Source organism: Anolis carolinensis, chromosome 2 (genome assembly GCF_035594765.1).
Source record: "Anolis carolinensis isolate JA03-04 chromosome 2, rAnoCar3.1.pri, whole genome shotgun sequence".
Classification (NCBI taxonomy): Eukaryota; Metazoa; Chordata; class Lepidosauria; order Squamata; family Dactyloidae; genus Anolis; species Anolis carolinensis.
The window spans coordinates 66,710,234-66,728,979 of NC_085842.1; the positions used below are offsets into that span (position 1 = coordinate 66,710,234).

The 18,746-nt window shown below is 40.8% G+C and overlaps 1 protein-coding gene across 4 annotated transcripts in view; it reads right to left on the minus strand.

Annotated features, from left to right (window-relative positions):
* flnb (filamin B) overlaps positions 1–18,307 on the minus strand; it is a 97,753-nt gene extending 79,446 nt beyond the window's left edge. For 3 of the 4 annotated variants that reach the window (XM_062969844.1, XM_062969843.1, XM_003217759.4), the window contains exon 1: positions 17,617–18,306. In XM_062969844.1, coding sequence (XP_062825914.1) covers positions 17,617–18,082 — 466 coding nt within the window. In that variant the 5' untranslated portion in view covers positions 18,083–18,306. Of the gene's footprint in view, positions 1–17,616 lie in introns of all 4 variants that reach the window. The other variant, XM_062969842.1, reaches the window with a different exon arrangement.
* Between the last annotated feature and the right edge of the window lie 439 nt (positions 18,308–18,746).

Consider the following 18,746-nt stretch of genomic DNA (forward strand, 5'->3'; position numbering starts at 1 on the left):
AGAAGCGGGTAGCAAATATATTGTCATCATCATCTCTCCCTCTCACAATGTTATATACCACTATATATAATATACCACTGCAGAATCATGTTTTTTAACCTGTCATATAACCTCCTAGAATGAGAGGAAGTCCAGCTGTTTCCTCTAACAATTGGTAGCCTTGTCACATCAATGAAGCACAAAACCTATTCATCTATCCTTACATACAACAATACAAAATTTGTCTTTGGAAAGGGGACTTTAATGGAGTTTACATAGTAAGCGTGAGATACATCTACTCAGGTGTTACCATGTGAAAATATGATCACAACATCAATCGTATTTGTTAATCAATAGTTTTCAGTTTTATTTCTTAACTGAGATTTACACAGGCCAAGAGTTCATATAACACTTGCAATTGGCAAAGCAGACAAACACACTGATCTTCAGAGTTCACATCCAGTCACATCTTTAATAATTTGATTGCTAACAGTAAGTGATCAACTGAGATGGCAAACAGGACTTGTAAAATTACTGGAAATTTATTAGGCCATCCATCTAACACAGTAGTTCTCAACCTGGGGTCCCCAGATGTTTTTGGCCTTCAACCCCCAGAAATCCTCACAGCTGGTAAACTGGCTGGGATTTCTGGGAGTTTTAGGCCAAAAACATCTGGGGACCCCAGGTTGAGAACCACTGACTAACAAGAGCATTGACTACCATCTGGTAATTCTGTTGCATCTCCAAAGGAGGCTATGGGACAGCAGAGTTCTTCCCAGTCAGTGTAAACATTCTCCAATCCAGGGAGAAGAGCCCTAGCATGAAGCTCTTTTTCGAAGGAAAAAACTTTTAAAATTCACAGGCAGGCAATACCTGTATAAGGACCCACTAAAATTCCACATGAGTATATGAACATTCAAATTCTCCAAAAAGTGGGCAACCAGGCAGACTCATCATACACAAACCAATGATATTAGATGCTTCTTATAATTAGATAAGGTAATGCATATTTAATTATTCATTTGTCCTTAAAAGTAAGGAAGGTTTGGGAACTCCTTTTCTGCAATGGTAGGTTTGCAGAATTACTAGTTGCCATATTCACCTTAGTCATCGTGAAGATTTGAAACTACATATTCTACACTGACTAGAGATTTCTCCTGTGTGCTATACAGAAGGTGTGCTGGTATTTTCACGGGTGATACCTACTGAAAATCTTTAGCAACTCCTGTCCCTTTCCAATCACAGATGCACTACATCTTAGGGCTTCCACAGAAAATGCTACCACTTCATCCCAGAATAGAATATCCAGATATCCTGGGAAAAGTTTCTACTATATAATACACATGGTGCTTTAAAGTGAATTCAGAAAAGAGTAATCAGAAGTATTTTCAAGCTTCCAACCTTTGTGGAGATATTGCAGGCCAACATCTCATTCAATCATAACTAAAAATAGAAACTTGTTTGGCATTCATCTTCCTATTTAACCACCCAGTCACCCCATTTTAGCTGCACTCAGGACCTGCATCTATTGTGGCACTCAAGCAACATTTTGGATTATGCCCAAGTGCTATTCAGCTGCCAAGTGGCAGCAAACAGAGGCTTGTTACCAAAGACATTAAAACATTTTGCAACTTGTACATTTCAAGTAAAGCTGTCTTCTCATCTCTTCATCAAGTCAGACATCCTGCTGTGACAGATGAGATCGGTAAGTATAGTTAGTACATGGGATGGTCAGATTGATACCACTACCTTCCTGACACCAAAGATAAGAATCCTGGCTTAAAGCCCAGCAAGCTTGTCTGATCCTGATGCTTGTTTGCCCATCTTCTTGAGCTATTTCCAAAATGCAGTGTGCTACAAGACAAAATGTACCTCTAATACTGCTTGCCCAGCCTTTCTCCCTCCTCACAAAGCTATGTGGCAGCAACACAGCAATCAAACTTCCATATCACACTTCATACTGACTTTGCTGTGCTACCTGTCTTAAACTGATAGAGTGAGGTGTAAGATACCCATGCCTTTTCAGACATTACAGAGGTTTCAGAGATTACAGTTAGCCTTCTGCATCCACAGATTCTGCAGCTACAGTTTCAATCACCTACAGCTTGATTTTTTTTAAAAAAAAAATCCCAAAGCAAACCTGGATTTTGCAAGTATATACGAAGAACACAATGTTACTACACCAATGTATATAACAGGACTTGAGCACCCAATGGATTTCAAGGTTTGTTTTTTTGTTTTTTTTGTTTTTTTTGGGGGGGGGGGTTGGGGGGGGAGTACCCTGGAACAAAACCCCAGCAGATACTAAGGGTGCACTGTACATCCAAATTAGGGTCAGCATATATTAGAAAAACAGCTATCTTTTTAAAACCCAGAAGTCTTTCATTTTTTTCTCCCTACAGTATGATCTTGCCAAGTTTGAGTATTTATGGTTGTTAAGAGAACTCTGGCAGCAGGGAGGAGAAAAGAGAAAGTCTCCTGCTTCATTGTAGCATTGTGGAGAGTTCAGAAGTAACTGTCATAGTTCAATGACAGAGGAAATTATTTGCATGCAGAAGGCATGAAAACATATCCCAAAGAAGTCCATCGGTGGCAGGCATGGACAAACTTTGACCCTCCAGGTATTTTGGACTTCAAATCCCACAATTCCTAACAGCCGTTTTGGAGCTGAAGTACAAACACCTGGAGGGCCAAAGTTTGCCCATGCCTGATCTATGGGCTAGTAAATCATGTACAAAGAGATAGGCAAAGTGCAGCCTGTGAGGAACATGCAACCTCCTGGCCATTTCTGTGGCCCCAGCAAAATGACCTCCTGCTTTGCAAATGGCATCATGTTTGGATGTCCCCAGGTCAATTAATGCCTGGAAGTCTTGTTTGGCACCTGAAATGATTTCTGTGCACTTCCTGCTCTTAAATAAAGGCCTCTCCAGGACAGAAATCCCCAAAACATGGTGACAACACCATATCCTTTATATGTGGTGATATATCGAATTGGAGGATGCAGCCCTCCAAAGTCTCACGGGAGGCAAATACAGTCCCCTCAATTTCCAAACGTCCACCTGAAGCTCCAGAGCAGAGACAGACATCCTCTATTCTTATCAGGAAAGAGATGTTCACAATTTTGACATAATATTCAAAGAACTCGATAATGTAGAACGGTACACAACAGTACATGAAAATGACATACTGATCTTGCTGAAACTATCTGGGAATCTTAGCTCCCTACTATTCTGCCATATCAATTTAGATAATCTACTTTAAACTGGATTATATAGCATGTAGACTTTTATAAACCAGCTCAAAGCAGATAATGTGGATTTTCTGCTTTGTCAATCTGGATTTTATGGCAGTGTAGAAGTCCCCTTCGCTAAACTATGCTGTATTACAATCAAAGGAAAGCAAAACATAGGCTCACTCTATGACCTCTCTTCATTTAAGCAACAGTTGGCAGATTTAAGGTTATGGTTAAAAGTGGTGACCAAAATCATGAGCTCTTAAGTGAGAATTAGTGGGTAAGCCCAGCAAACAACTGTTGAGTGGAAGAAAATTATTTCATGGCATCCAGTGGCACATATTCTCTCAGCTGAACTAACAGTTCCATATACCAGAAGCCTTGGCCTTTTAGTTCCACCATGACAGCTTAATTGCCCCAAGAGTTATGTCAAACCTACAGTTTTCTCCTGCAAAACTCTAGAGAAGCAGATTATACTTAGTAATAAATTGAAACAACTCACTATACCATTTTTTCAGACTAAAAATCCCATTCAATATAGATGATTCAATTTCTGCAGGTATTGGTTATATTGCCAGAAACAGCATAGCCAGAACAATTCTATTTTTGGCAGCCACTGAAGAATCTACAGGATTAAACTCTTGGCTCTGTAAAACCTTTATGATATACTTCCTTCTTAAAGGAGAAGCTCTTGAAAGTAAAACCAAGTGAGAAAAAAAACCCCAGTGTTTTAGTGTCCCACATAGACAGCCACTCCTCAGTGAACATTTAGAGCCCTAGACAAACATGAATAATGGCATCCAGTCATCGCAAGCAATAATCCCTTTAGTGCTGAATCACTGTTTGAAGTCCTTGAATCCTAGCCCCTGAGCTGGGCAAAAAAATGCTTTCAATAGCTATTCTGTCTGTGCTGGATGTTTTTATCACCCATTATCAAAATACAGAATAACAGAAGAATTATAGTATGGTCTGCAGGAAGTATACTTGAAATAAATCAGAGAAAGAATTGAAATTCTTGTGAGATAATATTTTGAAGATAAGCAATCTAGCTTTACAAGGTAAGAACTAAAGGAGTTTCCAGTGAACAAATGATTACAGATTTAGTCATCAGGTGGAGATCAACCGATTGTCCCTTCACACATCATCATGTCCCTTAAATCACCATTTAAGAATAGGGCTGGAAAAATAGGCAAACTTCCCAAAACTGTTGGGGTACAGTCCTCAACAGCCCTAGCCAACGATGAAGATGATGGAGACTGTAGTTTGACAACATCCGGAAAGCCACCTAACATCTAACATATTCTAGCAGCAAAGGTGTTGAGTTTCCATTCTGATAACCTACTAACATGTATTATTTCCATGTCACAAGTCTTTTCAATAATAACTTTGTGAATAAAAAGCTGCCACATGTCTTTCAACAGCAAAGTAAAGGATGCAGCTGGAGGGACTACATAAGCTAGGAACCAGATCCTGTCTGATCACAGAAGCTAAGCAGGCTCAATCGTGGTAATTACTTGAATGACACACTACCAACAAATACCAGGTGTTGTAAGGAAGGTGTTCAAAGGAAGGGACTGGCAAAACCACCTCTGAGTATTTCCTACCTGTCTTGAGGCATGAGGAGAGATGAGTAAGAAATAAAATTATTGTTATTATCTTTTAAAACCCCTGTGAAATTTATGGGGGTCACCATAAGTTGACAAGAAACTTAAAGGTACAGAAACACACATGTGTCCTGAACAGGCAGCATGGAAGAGAACAATAGTTTCACTGCATTTTTGTATACAGTGTTTTCTCTAATGCCAGTTTCCATGCAAAGCATAACTACCAAAGACACAATATTTTGAATAACGTGTGTCTTCATTTAAAATTCAATAGCTATACTTTAAGAAATGGAAGTTCCAGTAGTACAGTATCTTCTTTGAAAAACTAAGAAACATGTTTGAGTGTCTTTGTCTCAGTGCCCAGCAAGTAAGATATTAGGTACTGCAACAAAAAAGGGATCAGTACAGTTGTGTAAAACTAGGAAATCAATGGATTGTCAACAATATATTTATTCCCACTATGCTTCAAGAAGTTAAAAAAATCTCTCCATAAAGAACACAAGCTTTTTTCATGTCAGGAGTGACTTGAAAAACTGCAAGTCACTTCTAGTGTGAGAGAATTGGCCGTCTGCAAGGACATTGCCCAGGGGACACCAGGATGTTTTGATGTTTTTAACCATCCTTGTAGGAAGCTTTTCTCATGTTGGGGTTGTTGTATGTCTTTCGGGCTGTGTGGCCATGTTCCAGAAGTATTCTCTCCTGACGTTTCGCCCACATCTATGGCAGGCATCCTCAGAGGTTGTGAGGTATGGATAAATTAAGTAAGGAAAGGAAAGAATATATATCTGTGTATAGTCCAAGGTGTGGCAAGAGTTCTTTGTCACTGGGAGCCAGCATTGATGTTTCAGTTAATCACCCTAATTGGCATTGGAAATGTTTTGTCCCTTGCCTGGGGGCATCCTTTGTTTAGTCAAGTCCTTATTGTGTTGGTTCCCATCTACTGTTTTGATTTTGGAGTTTAGTAATACTGGTAGCCAGATTTTGTTCATTTTCATGGTTTCTTCCTTTCTGTTGAAGTTGTCCACATGCTTGTGGATTTCAATGGCTTCTCTGTGTAGTCTGACATGATAGTTGTTAGAATGGTCCAGCATTTTTGTGTTCTCAAATAGTATTCTGTGTCCAGGCTGGTTCATCAAATGCTCTGCTATGGCTGATTTCTCTGGTTGAATTAGTCTGCAGTGCCTTTCATGTTCTTTGACTCTTGTTTGGGCGCTCCTATGTAGACTTGTCCACAGCTGCATGGTATCCGGTAGACTCCTGCAGAGGAGAGAGGATCCCTCTTGTCCTTCGCTGACCGTAGCATTTGTTGGATTTTCTTTGTGGGTCTGTAGATAGTTTGTAGGTTGTGCTTTTTCATCAATTTGCCTATGCGGTCAGTAGTTCCCTTGATGTATGGTAAGAACACCTTTCCTCTGGGTGGATCTTTGTCTTGACTCTCATGGCTTGTTCTTGGCCTTGCAGCTCTTCTGATGTCTGTGGTGGAGTATCCATTGGCCTGTAGAGCCCAGTTTAGGTGGTTGAGTTCACCTTGGAGGAGGTGAGGTTCGCAGATTCTTTGTGCACGGTCTGTCAGGGCTTTGATTGTGCTCCTTTTTTGACTTGGGTGATGGTTGGAGTTTTTATGAAGGTATCTATCTGTGTGTGTAGGTTTTCTGTAAACTGTGTGGCCCAATTGTTGATTGGGTTTGCGGATGACCAGAACATCTAGAAATGGCAGTTTTCCTTCCTTTTCTTTTTCCATGGTGAATTGGATGTTTGGGTGGATGCTGTTAAGATGGTCCAGGAACTTGCTGAGTTCTTCCTCTCCATGGCTCCAAATTGTGAAGGTGTCATCTACGTATCTGAACCAAACAGTTGGCTTTTTTGGTGCTGTTTCTAGGGCCTGTTTTTCAAAGTATTCCATATAGAAATGTTTCTCATGTTCATGCATGGAGCTGGAGTTGATAGAGGGAGCTCATCCAATGCGCTCCCCAGGTTGAAACCTAAAGTAACTAACACATATCCAAAAAGCACTGCTCAAATAGTTCTTCCTTGCCTTCTCAAGAAATTCCCAGGAAGAAAGGAAGGCGGAAGGAATGCTGATGTATCATTGGTGTAACTGTTTGGAAACAATAGGGAGCGCAAAGGGCGTGATCTTGCTATTTAATATCTTTCCACAGTCATTGGATATAGTCATTATTGACTTTGGGAGAAGAGTCATCAGCATTGCAAATATCACTCAATCTATTTCTCTATAACATCTTAGGAATGGCAATGCTCAACCTGTGCTTCAATGTAGTGCTGGGATCGATGAGGGTCAACCAACAGGACTGTGAGATAGAGATTATGTGAGTAAGTGCTTCATATGAGTCATTCAGTACTCTACCTGTCTTGGATGTACAGCAGGGCTGAATCATTTTGTTAACTATAGGTTCCATGATCTTCAGTCAGGATCAGCCATGGGGAGAAACTCTGGGAACTACAATTCATGAACATGTGGATGGCCACACGATTACCGCACTACCTACTGTACAGGACATGCAAGCAGTCTCAGACTGCTCTGTATTCATCTTTAAGCACATAATACCAGCTTCAACTGGTACAAGACAAGAAGACTATTTCCAGATAGGAAAAACCTTCACAGTGATCCATGCATTAGGAACCTGAAAACTAGACAACAGTAGGGTTTAGGTTGGACTGCCCTTGAGATTGGTCCAGAAACTGAAGGCGACCCAGGTTTTTCTTTGCTTTTTTCCTATTTCCTTTTCAGTATAGCTAGAAATCCAATGTCACCCATGGTAGTGTCTAAATCTGCACACAATGTCAAAGCAGCACATCCTAGGTAATATAGTCCAATTTTGATAAGGCATTCAAATTGTGATCCCTGCACAGAAATGCGTTGTTCACTTGTGAACCTCGCTTAACGTTTTCCTTGGTATTTTGTGCCACTTCTGTACTATTAGAATTTTTAATCTTTTTAAGGGCATATAGTTTTTGAAAAAACTACTAAAACCCCAGAATTATAAGCTTTTATGGGTGTATACATATGGGGGGACACCCTATATATATGTGTGTGTGTGTGTATTTAAACATATACACAGGAGGTGTCGACATTAGATGTCAACAATAAAACCACCTTCTGTACTCAAAAGATACTGCTTCCCTTCACTTGAGTAACACCATGTACATAAATCCATAAATCAAACATTTCAGATGTGTTACTCCACCCAAATATCCAAGGAGGGTACAAGTTGGCCAACTGGAATGCAATTAGCACACTCATCTACACACCCAAGTGAACTACTGATAATAGTACAACACTTGCACCTTTGAACTGCTGAGCACCTAATGTAAACTAGGCTTGGCAGAAACTCCACGAAATGTCATTTTCTCACTGCTGCTTATCAATGTTCTTGATAAACTGAGTCAGTCTTTACTAAATCAGCATAAGTACAGCAGATGCATTTTAATAGGAAATTATTCTTTGCCATTAAAGGAAATATGGAACAATTTTTATTCTATGCACAGCATATTATGTGTTTTCAGATTTACAGCTGACACACACTGATACAATGTACTCAGTGCTATGGGCCTTTATTCCATAGGTGCTCCCAGGCTGGATCATAAAGGCAATATGAAATTCAACTTTGACCAGCAGACTTCTGCATTCGATGAAATAGTTTTCAATTGGTTGACCCAAGAAGTCTGGTTCATTGGAGGCAATATGACTGTGTACATGAGTGATGTCTTCAGAATGTTAGTGCTGCCACTAAACTAGCAACTAGTATTTTATTGCCCATGGAAAATAAATCCTCCAGGTTTACTGCAGGAAAGAATTCTCACACAAAAATCTCGCAGTACACTGCACAAGGCACACCATAACCTGAACTTTGGGAGTGGCAGGCTCAATCATGGAGCAATTACAATGATAAATTCAGATGAACTCCCATGTCTGCAACAGTCACTAGATTTCCGACTGACACCCTATTCTGGGCCTAAGAAAAAAGCTACACTATAATTTGCTTGTAACAAATGAACTAGAATGGCTTGGTAAAATGTCAGTTATTAAATTTGATAGCTAGTCATTAGTTGCATGTAACTGCCAAGACACACAGGTGTTTAACTGTACTCTTCCAGCAAAAATGGGTCTGGTAGTTAATATGTTTTTTTCTTGTCTGGAGAAACTTAGTATAAAGCTGTTCACTGAATATTCAGGTGAACACACATATGTGAAGAGTCAGAAACCAGTCAAAATTACTCATACAGCTTATTTGGAGTGGGGGTATCTTGATATAAGTAACACATTAGAACAGTGGAGAAAAGGGAAAGCAATCACACATTATTCTTCTACATCAATAGGTCACCAATTTGGACAAAGTTGCTAGAGAGAAACACCACTGAACAGAATAATGACACTAGCAGCATATAGGTGTCAGGAATCTGTATGTTTGAGACAAAAATGGCTTCATGAGATGGAACTCTAGCAAACCTGTTAACATTGCTTACTTAAGGCACCCAGAACCAGACAAGATCAAGGTGATATTGCAATGTTTGTGGGCTCTGAAGTTTTTCTGGTTCTATCATATGTTCAGTTACATTTGGGATTCTTATAAGTAGTAGTAGTAGAAATTATTTCTCACTTATTTTCTCTAAAAATAGACTCAATGTGGTACATTTAATTCAGTCGGATTATGGGTACATTTACACTGTAGAAATAGCAGTCTGTCACCAGTTCAGCTACCATAGGAAACCTGATTGTTGTTGTTTGATGATACACCAGTTCTCTTTGGCAGTGAAAGCTAAAGACCTTATAAAACGATACATCACTCAGTATAAACTCACTCTCGATGTATTGTTGCAGGCTTTCACCCACTCTCCTCTCCCAGTTTCACCAAAATTTGATCTGGAATGTTCTCTAACCTCCCTGAGTACCCCCAAGAAGTGCCCTTCAACCCCCACACCTGAGGATACTGTGAAAGAAAACAGAAGCTGAATTAGTCCCACATCTGATTCCACTAACAAAAATTACTTGATTAGCTGAATGAGTTAATCAAATACCATCATTCCCAAATTATTTCATATCATATTGTCCAAATATATACAGTACATAAATTTGTTCCAGGGTAAGGACAGCCATGTCAGCCTACTTAATTGTATCCCAGCAAAGACCATATGAAAATCCAAAGAGGTTCTTAAGGAAAGCCTGATCTTTTGACATATCCCAAGGCTGCTCTCTAGACTGCAATCAAGAATCTAAAGTGATCTTAAAATAAGCTTGTGCATTTCTAGGGCTACCTTAAAATAAGTTCACACATCCACAGCTATCTACTTAACACACCAAATCATCAGTATTTGAGAAATCATACCCTTGTTTCAAGCTGAACTAAAGCAGATATTCCAGAATTCATGTTGTCTCTATAAGTCTGGTATAATCCTGTGTTTTACTACTATATGATTTGTATCTATCTTACCCAGGAGAAACACAGAAACTATGCTTAGCCAAGACATTAATCTAGACCAGTGGTTTTCGACCTGTGAGACCCCAGGTGTTTTAGCCTACAACTCCCAGAAACCCCAGCTAGTTTACTAGCTGTTAGGATTTCTGGGAGTTGAAGACCAAAAATATCTGGGGATCCACAGGTTGAGAACCACGGGTCTAGAGCTTTCTGAATATTTCATGTTGGTGACACACTTTTTGGACATGCATCCTTTCGCAGCACAGTAATGCAGTTTTACTAGCAAGCCAGAAGTTAAACCAACTCCTTTTAAAATACATAAACTATAATAACAAAATGTAAGGGGACGCAACATATCTCATATTTTTATTCATACACACACACACACACACATATATATACATACACACACACACACATATATATATATATATATGTGTGTGTGTGCGTGTGTGTGTGTGTGTGTGTGTATATATATATATATATATATATATATATATATATATATATATATATATAATTTATTGACAATTTTCATAGACTCAGAGGTTTCTTGTTACATTGTATGACACACCTACACACTGCAGCCAACATACAAACGTGTCGCGACACACAGTCTGGAAAGCTCTACATTAGTCACAGTACCACTTTATAAGAGGAAGCACATCTTCCGTGTGCTATATAGAAGGTATCCAGGGGGATTTTTTTGTGGGGCTTTTGTAGCACACATTTCCCCACCCATGTCAACAATTCTGTCAACTTTCTGCTAGTTCTTTACCAGCAACACCCAGCATGAGTAGGACAAAAGTACCCATGACTCTTATTGTTAAATTAGTTGGCACTTTGCACAATATATTCTGCTGTTAATATTTAAACTGAAAGAGAGTAGAGTGAAGTAATTCCTGGAAACGCAAGTTGTAGCAGCTGTCGGAGGTATTTTCCCACAAGGAGACTGATTCAGAGATCAGCAAGGTTCCCCTGCTTCAAACCATATGGGTTACATGCAGAAAACCAACATTCCTTCTCCTATGCTTTTTCTTGAAGCCTCAAGTCTATTTACACAGACACAAGGTCTCTGAAGTTATGCTTCAGGTCTCTAATTCAAGGTCACGTTTTGCTCATAACAACATACTTCTATACCCCAGAGACACACTGCAAAGAAAACCTAATTACTTCCTTACTTAAAATTCAGATAGCCTTCCACCAAACAGGGTAACAATTATTTAAAAGTTATGTTTCAGCTCCCACAGGCAGGTATTAATTTTATTTTCCTTTACTTGTTAAGCATACTAATTCTATGCTACCATTTGGCTGCTGATTGAGAGCACAGCAAGATTTGGTTAAAGAAAATGAATTACTGTTAGCATCTTAAATTTTTAAAAGGCAACTTTCATTTGCAGACCATGTGTTATGTCTTCATCCCTACTCTTCCTTTGGGACTCTCAGAATACTATCACTTATTAAACCTAATGTTTGTTTAAGAATTGACAAGATTAGACTTGCTTGGCTTTAGTAACTCAAGAACAGTATGTTTTATTAAAACCATTTTCTGAGTCCATTCACTTTAAAAAGATATACACATGTTCTAACAGCAACAAATCTTCAATAAAGATTGGTCACAGAGTGGTTTCATAATTGAAAGTGCACTAGTTTGAAGAAGTGTGAAGTATCTGCCCAGGAAACTAATCTTGTCAAAAATGGTATGTCCTACATTGTTTCATCTTGCAACATTAGGGTTGGTTGTTATTCTAATGTTATGTATGCACATCCAGCTTCTAAAAATGGAGTAACAGGACCAACTAGGATACAAGCTCCACCTTGGATATCACAGACTTCATAAAAATTCAAGAACAGGTTCTACAATTAGTTTCAGGAGATGTTCTGTTTTTGGACATGGGGCAGATTATTGTTGCTGCATGCCTTCAAGACATTTCTGATTTTTTGTGACCCAAAGGCAAAGTGAGCATTGGGTTTTCCATTGCAGGTTTTGTGGAGAGGGTGCCATTAACTTCCGCTGGGGCTGAGTGGGACTTCTCCAAGGTCACACAATGAGTTTCTATGGCTCAGCAGGGATTTGGATCCTGGTTTCTCAGGCCCCTTCCACACAGCTGTATAAAATTCACAGTGAACTGGATTATATGGCAGTGTAGACACATATCTCAAAGGAGATATTGTGGATTATGTGCCTTAATATTCTGGGTTTTATGGCTGTGTGGAAGGTCTCTCAGAGTCCTAATTAAATACAAACTACTATACCAGGCTGACTCTCAAGTAGAACAAACCCCATTGAATCAATGGGATTTAAGTAAATATTGACTTAACATTCAAAACATTGATTAATTGGGTCTGACTTTGGGACTAGGAATAGGATGCAGGTCTTACTCTGTCAAATAAATTGTAGTTATACATGAATTGAAAGTTCTGAGCTGAAGCTGGAAAAAATGTAAATATGAGAAGAGCTCATACAGAACTAGGATATAAAAACAATATAACCTAACATAGGGCCCTCCTAGGCAGATCCTATATCCCAAGATCTGATCCCAGGTTTTCTGCTTTAAAATGGATTATCTGAGTCCACACTGAGATAAGCAGCAAACCTGGGATCAGATCCTGGGATATAGAGCCTGTGTGGAAGGTCCCTATGTTAGATTATATTGTTTTTATATCCTAGTTCTGTATGAGCTCTTCTCATATTTACATTTTTTTCCAGCTTCAACTCATAACTTTTAATTCATGCATAACTACAATTCATTTGAGAGAATAAGACCTGCATCCCATTCCTAGTCCAAAAGTCAGAACCAATTAATCAATGTTTTGAATGTTAAGTCAATATTTACTTAAATCCCATTGATTCAATGGGGTTTGTTCTACTTGAGAGTTCTGGCAGGATTCAGGCCAGGACTAGTTACCTGACTTGGGAAAGTGGTCAAGATGAGAGACTTAACTAGAAAAAAAACTTGTTTTGCTAAACAGTGACTACAATCCTGCAAACACTTACTTGGGAGTAAGACCCAATTTTGTGCCTGGGACTTATATAAATGTTCAAGGACAGAAGCACACATATTTCCCCACTTTAAAGAGTTGCGATTGGCAACCAAAACACAAATACTGCTAAGCAATAAAGCAGCTCGGCTGCTGAGAAGTACTAAACAGTAAATTTCACAGCCAGAATAAGGTTTTTTTTCCAACCAAGTAAAAAAATAGTCATTGAGAGCAGGAGGCTCACAGTCTGGTTAACTTTTGATATACTACTGTTATCCTGAACTATGAATGAGTTGTATTACGCAACCCAGGAGGTGTGACCCATAAGCACTCGCCATAATTTGTGGGACTTCCAACTCCCAGCATTCTTCGCCATTGGCTACATTAGCAAGGACTACTGGGAATTACAGTTCAGCAACAATCCCCAGCCTGTTCACATGAACACTGACAGCATATTAGTCATATTAGTTAAGTAAATAGTCCCTCATGACTGGACCCAGACTAAACTTTTTAAACTCAGTGTCTTCCTTCTCTGGCCCTACCATTGCTCAATTTTGATAAACGTGCAAAAGGCATCCCTAAAAAGAGGACATTCTAGTTTTCCCAATGTTCAGTTTCCAAAGTGTTAGGAGTATTACTTCAGCTATACTGGCAAAAAAAAAAACCTACAGTGCCAGTCCAGTTATCAGTTTCAACTACAGCAGACCCACTAAACCAGGCATGGGCAAACTTTGGCTCTTCAGGTGTTTTGGACTTCAAATTACACAATTCCTAACTGCCTACTGGCTATTAGAAATTGTGGGAGTTGGAAGTCCAAAACACCTGGAGGGCCAAGGTTTGCCCGTCCCTATACTAAACCATAAGCACCAAGCTTTCCCACTTGAATCGATACTAGTTAGGAGTTAACAACTGGATATAGGCCTTAGAAAGGTGTGCTCTGAACTTATTATGGCATACAATTATATAGATTGTGTTCAGTTTCATTTTAGGTGCTATGGATGCAGATGAAAGGTTACACACATACCGATAGCATAGTATATACATAACTGTGCAACTTCACAGATATGTTGAAACTTTAAAATGGGAGGAGAAATTGTGTGGCCTACCCGACACACCAGTAGCCTTCTGCAAATTTGTAGTTGCTTATTCCAAAAGTTTAACAGTTCAATAGTGGAAACTTCTCCAACCCATCGCAAATTACATTGCTAAAAAAAACCCATGGAAGAAAAGGAGTATTTTTGCATGAAATGTTGCATGTGAACTTAAGTCCTTGTGCTGACCACAAACCTCTGGGCTGGCTGATCTGCAGCGAGGCACCCCATCCCTTAACGTATAGTATATTATCATCTCAGTTTGCATCTGGCACCAGCATGTAGACCTCTGGGTTCAGAGTCAGAAAGAAAAGACTCCCACAAATCTAAAGACTGCCTGTCTCTGGCCCAGCAATCTGAACAGCAGGAAGCAAGTTGTAGTCTACCCCATAACAACCTAGTTCTCTTGACTGCAAAGTAGTAAAACACTGTCTGAAATATATGAAACTGCTACTGTTGAATTAGATTGAGAGATAAATATAAAACCCAAGAATTCAGTATCACTGTATTTTTAGGCTACTGTTTACACTATGCTGCAGGCACTGTAGAATGTTCGTTAAGCATTTCAGATCTGGCAGGAATCAGCCAAACCTTAAAGCTGCAATGCTTTTCAATGCTAATCAAGGTGATTAATTGCAAATTTACACTTGCCTCCAACAGACAAGAGTTCTTCCACCCTGGACCTTCCACAGATATATAAACCTCCCTTGCCTAGTTTCTAATACACCTCACAACCTTGGAGAATGCCTGCCATAGATGTGGGCGAAACGTAATGAGAGAATGCTTCTGTAACATGGCCATACAGCCCAGAAAACTCACGACAACCCATTTTAGATTAATTTATTTAAAAGTCTGTTCTTTTAATGCACCTGCACACACTGCGTAACTAGTGCACACCCAACAGCTTGATTTGTTTTTGGAGATCCACGAGTAGAAACAAGAAGGGAATAACCTGGTGGGTTTTGTTGTTGTTTTTTCTACAGGCATATTTCGCAATGCCATGTAGAAGAGATCACCGAGACCCTTGCTGCTGTTTCTTTTTTTCAAAAACGCATACATGCATATGTCTATCTAGAAAGTCAAACTGGCAGTCAAAAGCTTGAGCTCTCCAAATGAGAGGCTGCCCTTTTAACAGAGCAAGCCCTTCATAAGCCTCCGGCACAGAAACCAAAGTCCTGCAGCCAAAAGGAAGTGGCTCTACCTGCTGGGAGGGGAGGCACCTCAGGAAATCCTGTCTGAGCAGCGCCACTGCTTGGCTTTTCCCTGATTAGCTATCGCCCCTGCTACAAGGAAGGAACAGAGGTCCCTAGATGGCAAGATCATATGGAGAGAGGCTATGCCAGCAATTGATGGGTATAGTGCAGCCATGGGCAAACTTTGGCCCTCTGGGTGTTCTGGACTTCAACTCCCACAATCTCTAACTGCCTACTGACTGTTATGAATTGTGAGAGTTGAAGTCCAAAACACCTGGAGGGCCACAGTTTCTTCATACCTGTAGATCTACAACAGTGGTTCCCTACCTGTGGACCGTTGACCACCAGTGGCCCCCAAGACTAAAATATGTTCTGCGGCTTCATCGTTACTACACAGTTGCAACGAGAACAACTGGTAATGCAAAACCTTCTTATAGTGCCAATGTAACAAGGACGTCGGGAGGGAAGAGGCTGACTACCCACGAAAGGCGTGACAACAAGCTTCCTGACTGCTGCTTCTCCTCCTCCCTCCGAGCGGAGCCCTTCCATGTGGCACCTAGAAGGGGGATGCCTTGGTGTCTTTGTTTTAGGCCTGTTCCTGGGGTTATCTGGCGTGCTGATTCAGAAAATTGCATTGGATAGACCACATTGGATAGCTCTAGATTATTAAATATGGTTTTCTATGGGCAAGCAGATGGCGACTACTGGAGGGCACATGTTCTGTATCAGAAACTAGAGCTGATGTGGTCTATCTAATGCAATTTTCCAAATCAGTGTTAGAAATAACAACGTCCCAAGCCTTTCGCTATTTATTTGTTAATGTATATATTTGCTAACCTGTATTCTATGTGTATGCTGATTTGCCAGTTTAATTAAATCTTTGATGTGGGAGGGGTTACAGACATGTGATTGTACTGAGCATGTTCAGACTCAAGACTCCATTTTGTATTCCCTTTTGCATCAAACCTCAATGGAAGTGGATGCATGTATGTTGTTGTTTGGACTTCAATGTAGAAGTGTGCTTATGGACTTCAGTAAGTACAAATATACTTAAAGACTATGGACTTAAGACTTATGGATTAAGAATGATACCCTGTGTACTCAACCCAGAGAAGCTACATCCTATCTGTAACTGAACTTCAATAAGAAATGTGCCTGTGTGGTAAATATGTTTATGAGTAAACAAGATATTATTTTTCAAAGAAGATTGTTGTTGTTTTTTATCTCTGAGTGCATATTTTAAACTATAAGGTTTTTAAAGGGAGTGTATATATTTTGGGCAACTGCAATTTCAACTTTAAAGAAACAACCATCCTCTGCTAACCCAATATATTTTTGTAGTGGCATGTCTTTGTCCTTGGCAGTCCAAAGACGTGGTTGTTCAGTTTAACAGCGGAGTTACCTGTGTGCCATTACATTAATGCTTATGAATATCACTTGTTGAAGGAGTTGACTTCTAACAAGGCCATGCTTTTCTTGACTAGTGGCTTGTAGTGGGGGGGGGGGGGTTCAGTTTTTTTTAAACCTGGTTTACTCGTGAATTTTAACTGATTAACCAAATCCCCACGAGTATCCACTGAAGTTAATCGGTCTTGAGTGTCCACTGGAGTTTATCAATGGAGCCTGATTTCTAAATTATTTTGCATTATAAAACTACTCTTCATGATTCGCTAAAAAAAAAAGTTTCAACCCCCTCTCCAGGTTTTTTTTTTCCTCCCTCCCACATATACACAGTTGCCAAAAGCATATGTGCCCTGAGACTGGGTGCAGTTATTTTTCCAATACTCAGGACCCCAAATAACCAAGGTGAATCTAAAGTTGGCTGAAAACGGAGTCGTAATCCTTTTGGTACAAATGTTGGAGAGTGGTCATTGGTCAAAGTGGTCCCTCGTCAAAGTGGTCACTGGTCAAAGTGGCCTCTAGTCAAAATAAGTTGGGAACCACTGACCTACAAGGTGGATGCATATAAGGATATGATGCGATGGGGATAGGATGCTACAAGCAAACCCCATCCCGAGGCCAGTGAGACCACCTCCGACCCACCCGCCCAGCAACATGTTGCAATCCGCCTCCTTGTCTCCCTCCTTCCCTTTGGCTCACCGATGGAGACGAGCTTGATGTTCTCCCTCTCGAGGAACTCGAGGGCCACGGAGACGTTCTCCAGCTGCATCTGGCGGAAGGTGGGGCGCTGGTGGTACTTGCGGTACATGCGCTTCTGGCTGAGCACCTCCAGCAGCGCAATCAGCCGCAGCCCGTCGCTCAGGTCGCACTGCAGGTTCCCGATGCGCTTGTTCACGCAGCGGAGGTGCTCGTTGCACCAGCGGGTGAAGGTGTTCTGCTGGATCCGCTTCCAGGGCGCGTCCTCCGCCAGGTCCTTCTCCGTCACCGGCATGATGTCGGGCTCCGAGGCGCGGGGGACAGCGACAGAGGCGACAACGTCCTGCTTTTGCTGCTGCTGCTGCTTCTCCAGCCGAGGAAGAGCAGGCGACTGCGAGTCAGGGCTGTGCGCGCGCCTCTCGCCGCGAGCCGCCTGGACCTGGACCCGCGCCTGCGCACTCGCGCTCATGCCGCCACCAAGGGCCCCGCCTTCCTCAACTCCTCCTCCTCCTCCTCTTTTCCTCTGGGTCGCAGCCAAGCTACAATGAGTGCAACTGCTCAGCAGCGCCCTTAGTTACTCAGTCAGTTCAGTCAATTTAGCAACCTCTGCTGCCACTGCCTCTTCTTCTTTGCCTTCTCCTCCAGCCACCGCCCTTACCTTTCTTTCACACGCGCTTCACTACTACACAATCACTATTGCGCTCCTCTTTGGGGGCCCGCGCCTTAAATACTCCTTTGCCGCTCCGTGATTGGAGCCCGGCCAGAAAAGGGGCGGAGTCCCGTGACGGGAAGGACAAGCCTGTTCAGACTCAAGGGTTAATTGGACCCCCAAATGGATGAACTATGGGAGGCGTTCCTTTTCCCCAAAAAAGTATTTTATGTTCTGATTGCTGTATGGTTTTAACTATTGTATGTTTGCTGTGGTATTGGAAACCGCCCTAAGTCCCTTGAGGAGATAGGGCGACGGTATATAAATAAAGATTTATTTATTTATTTATTTGCTAGGCTGCCCAAGTTATTTGCAAAAGTCATTTTTTAATTGCCCCAAATGCATAAGGTTATGGGTGAACTACAACTCACATCATGCCAGTTGAACCACGAGAAAATCCATCATTACCTAAATTGTTTTATGT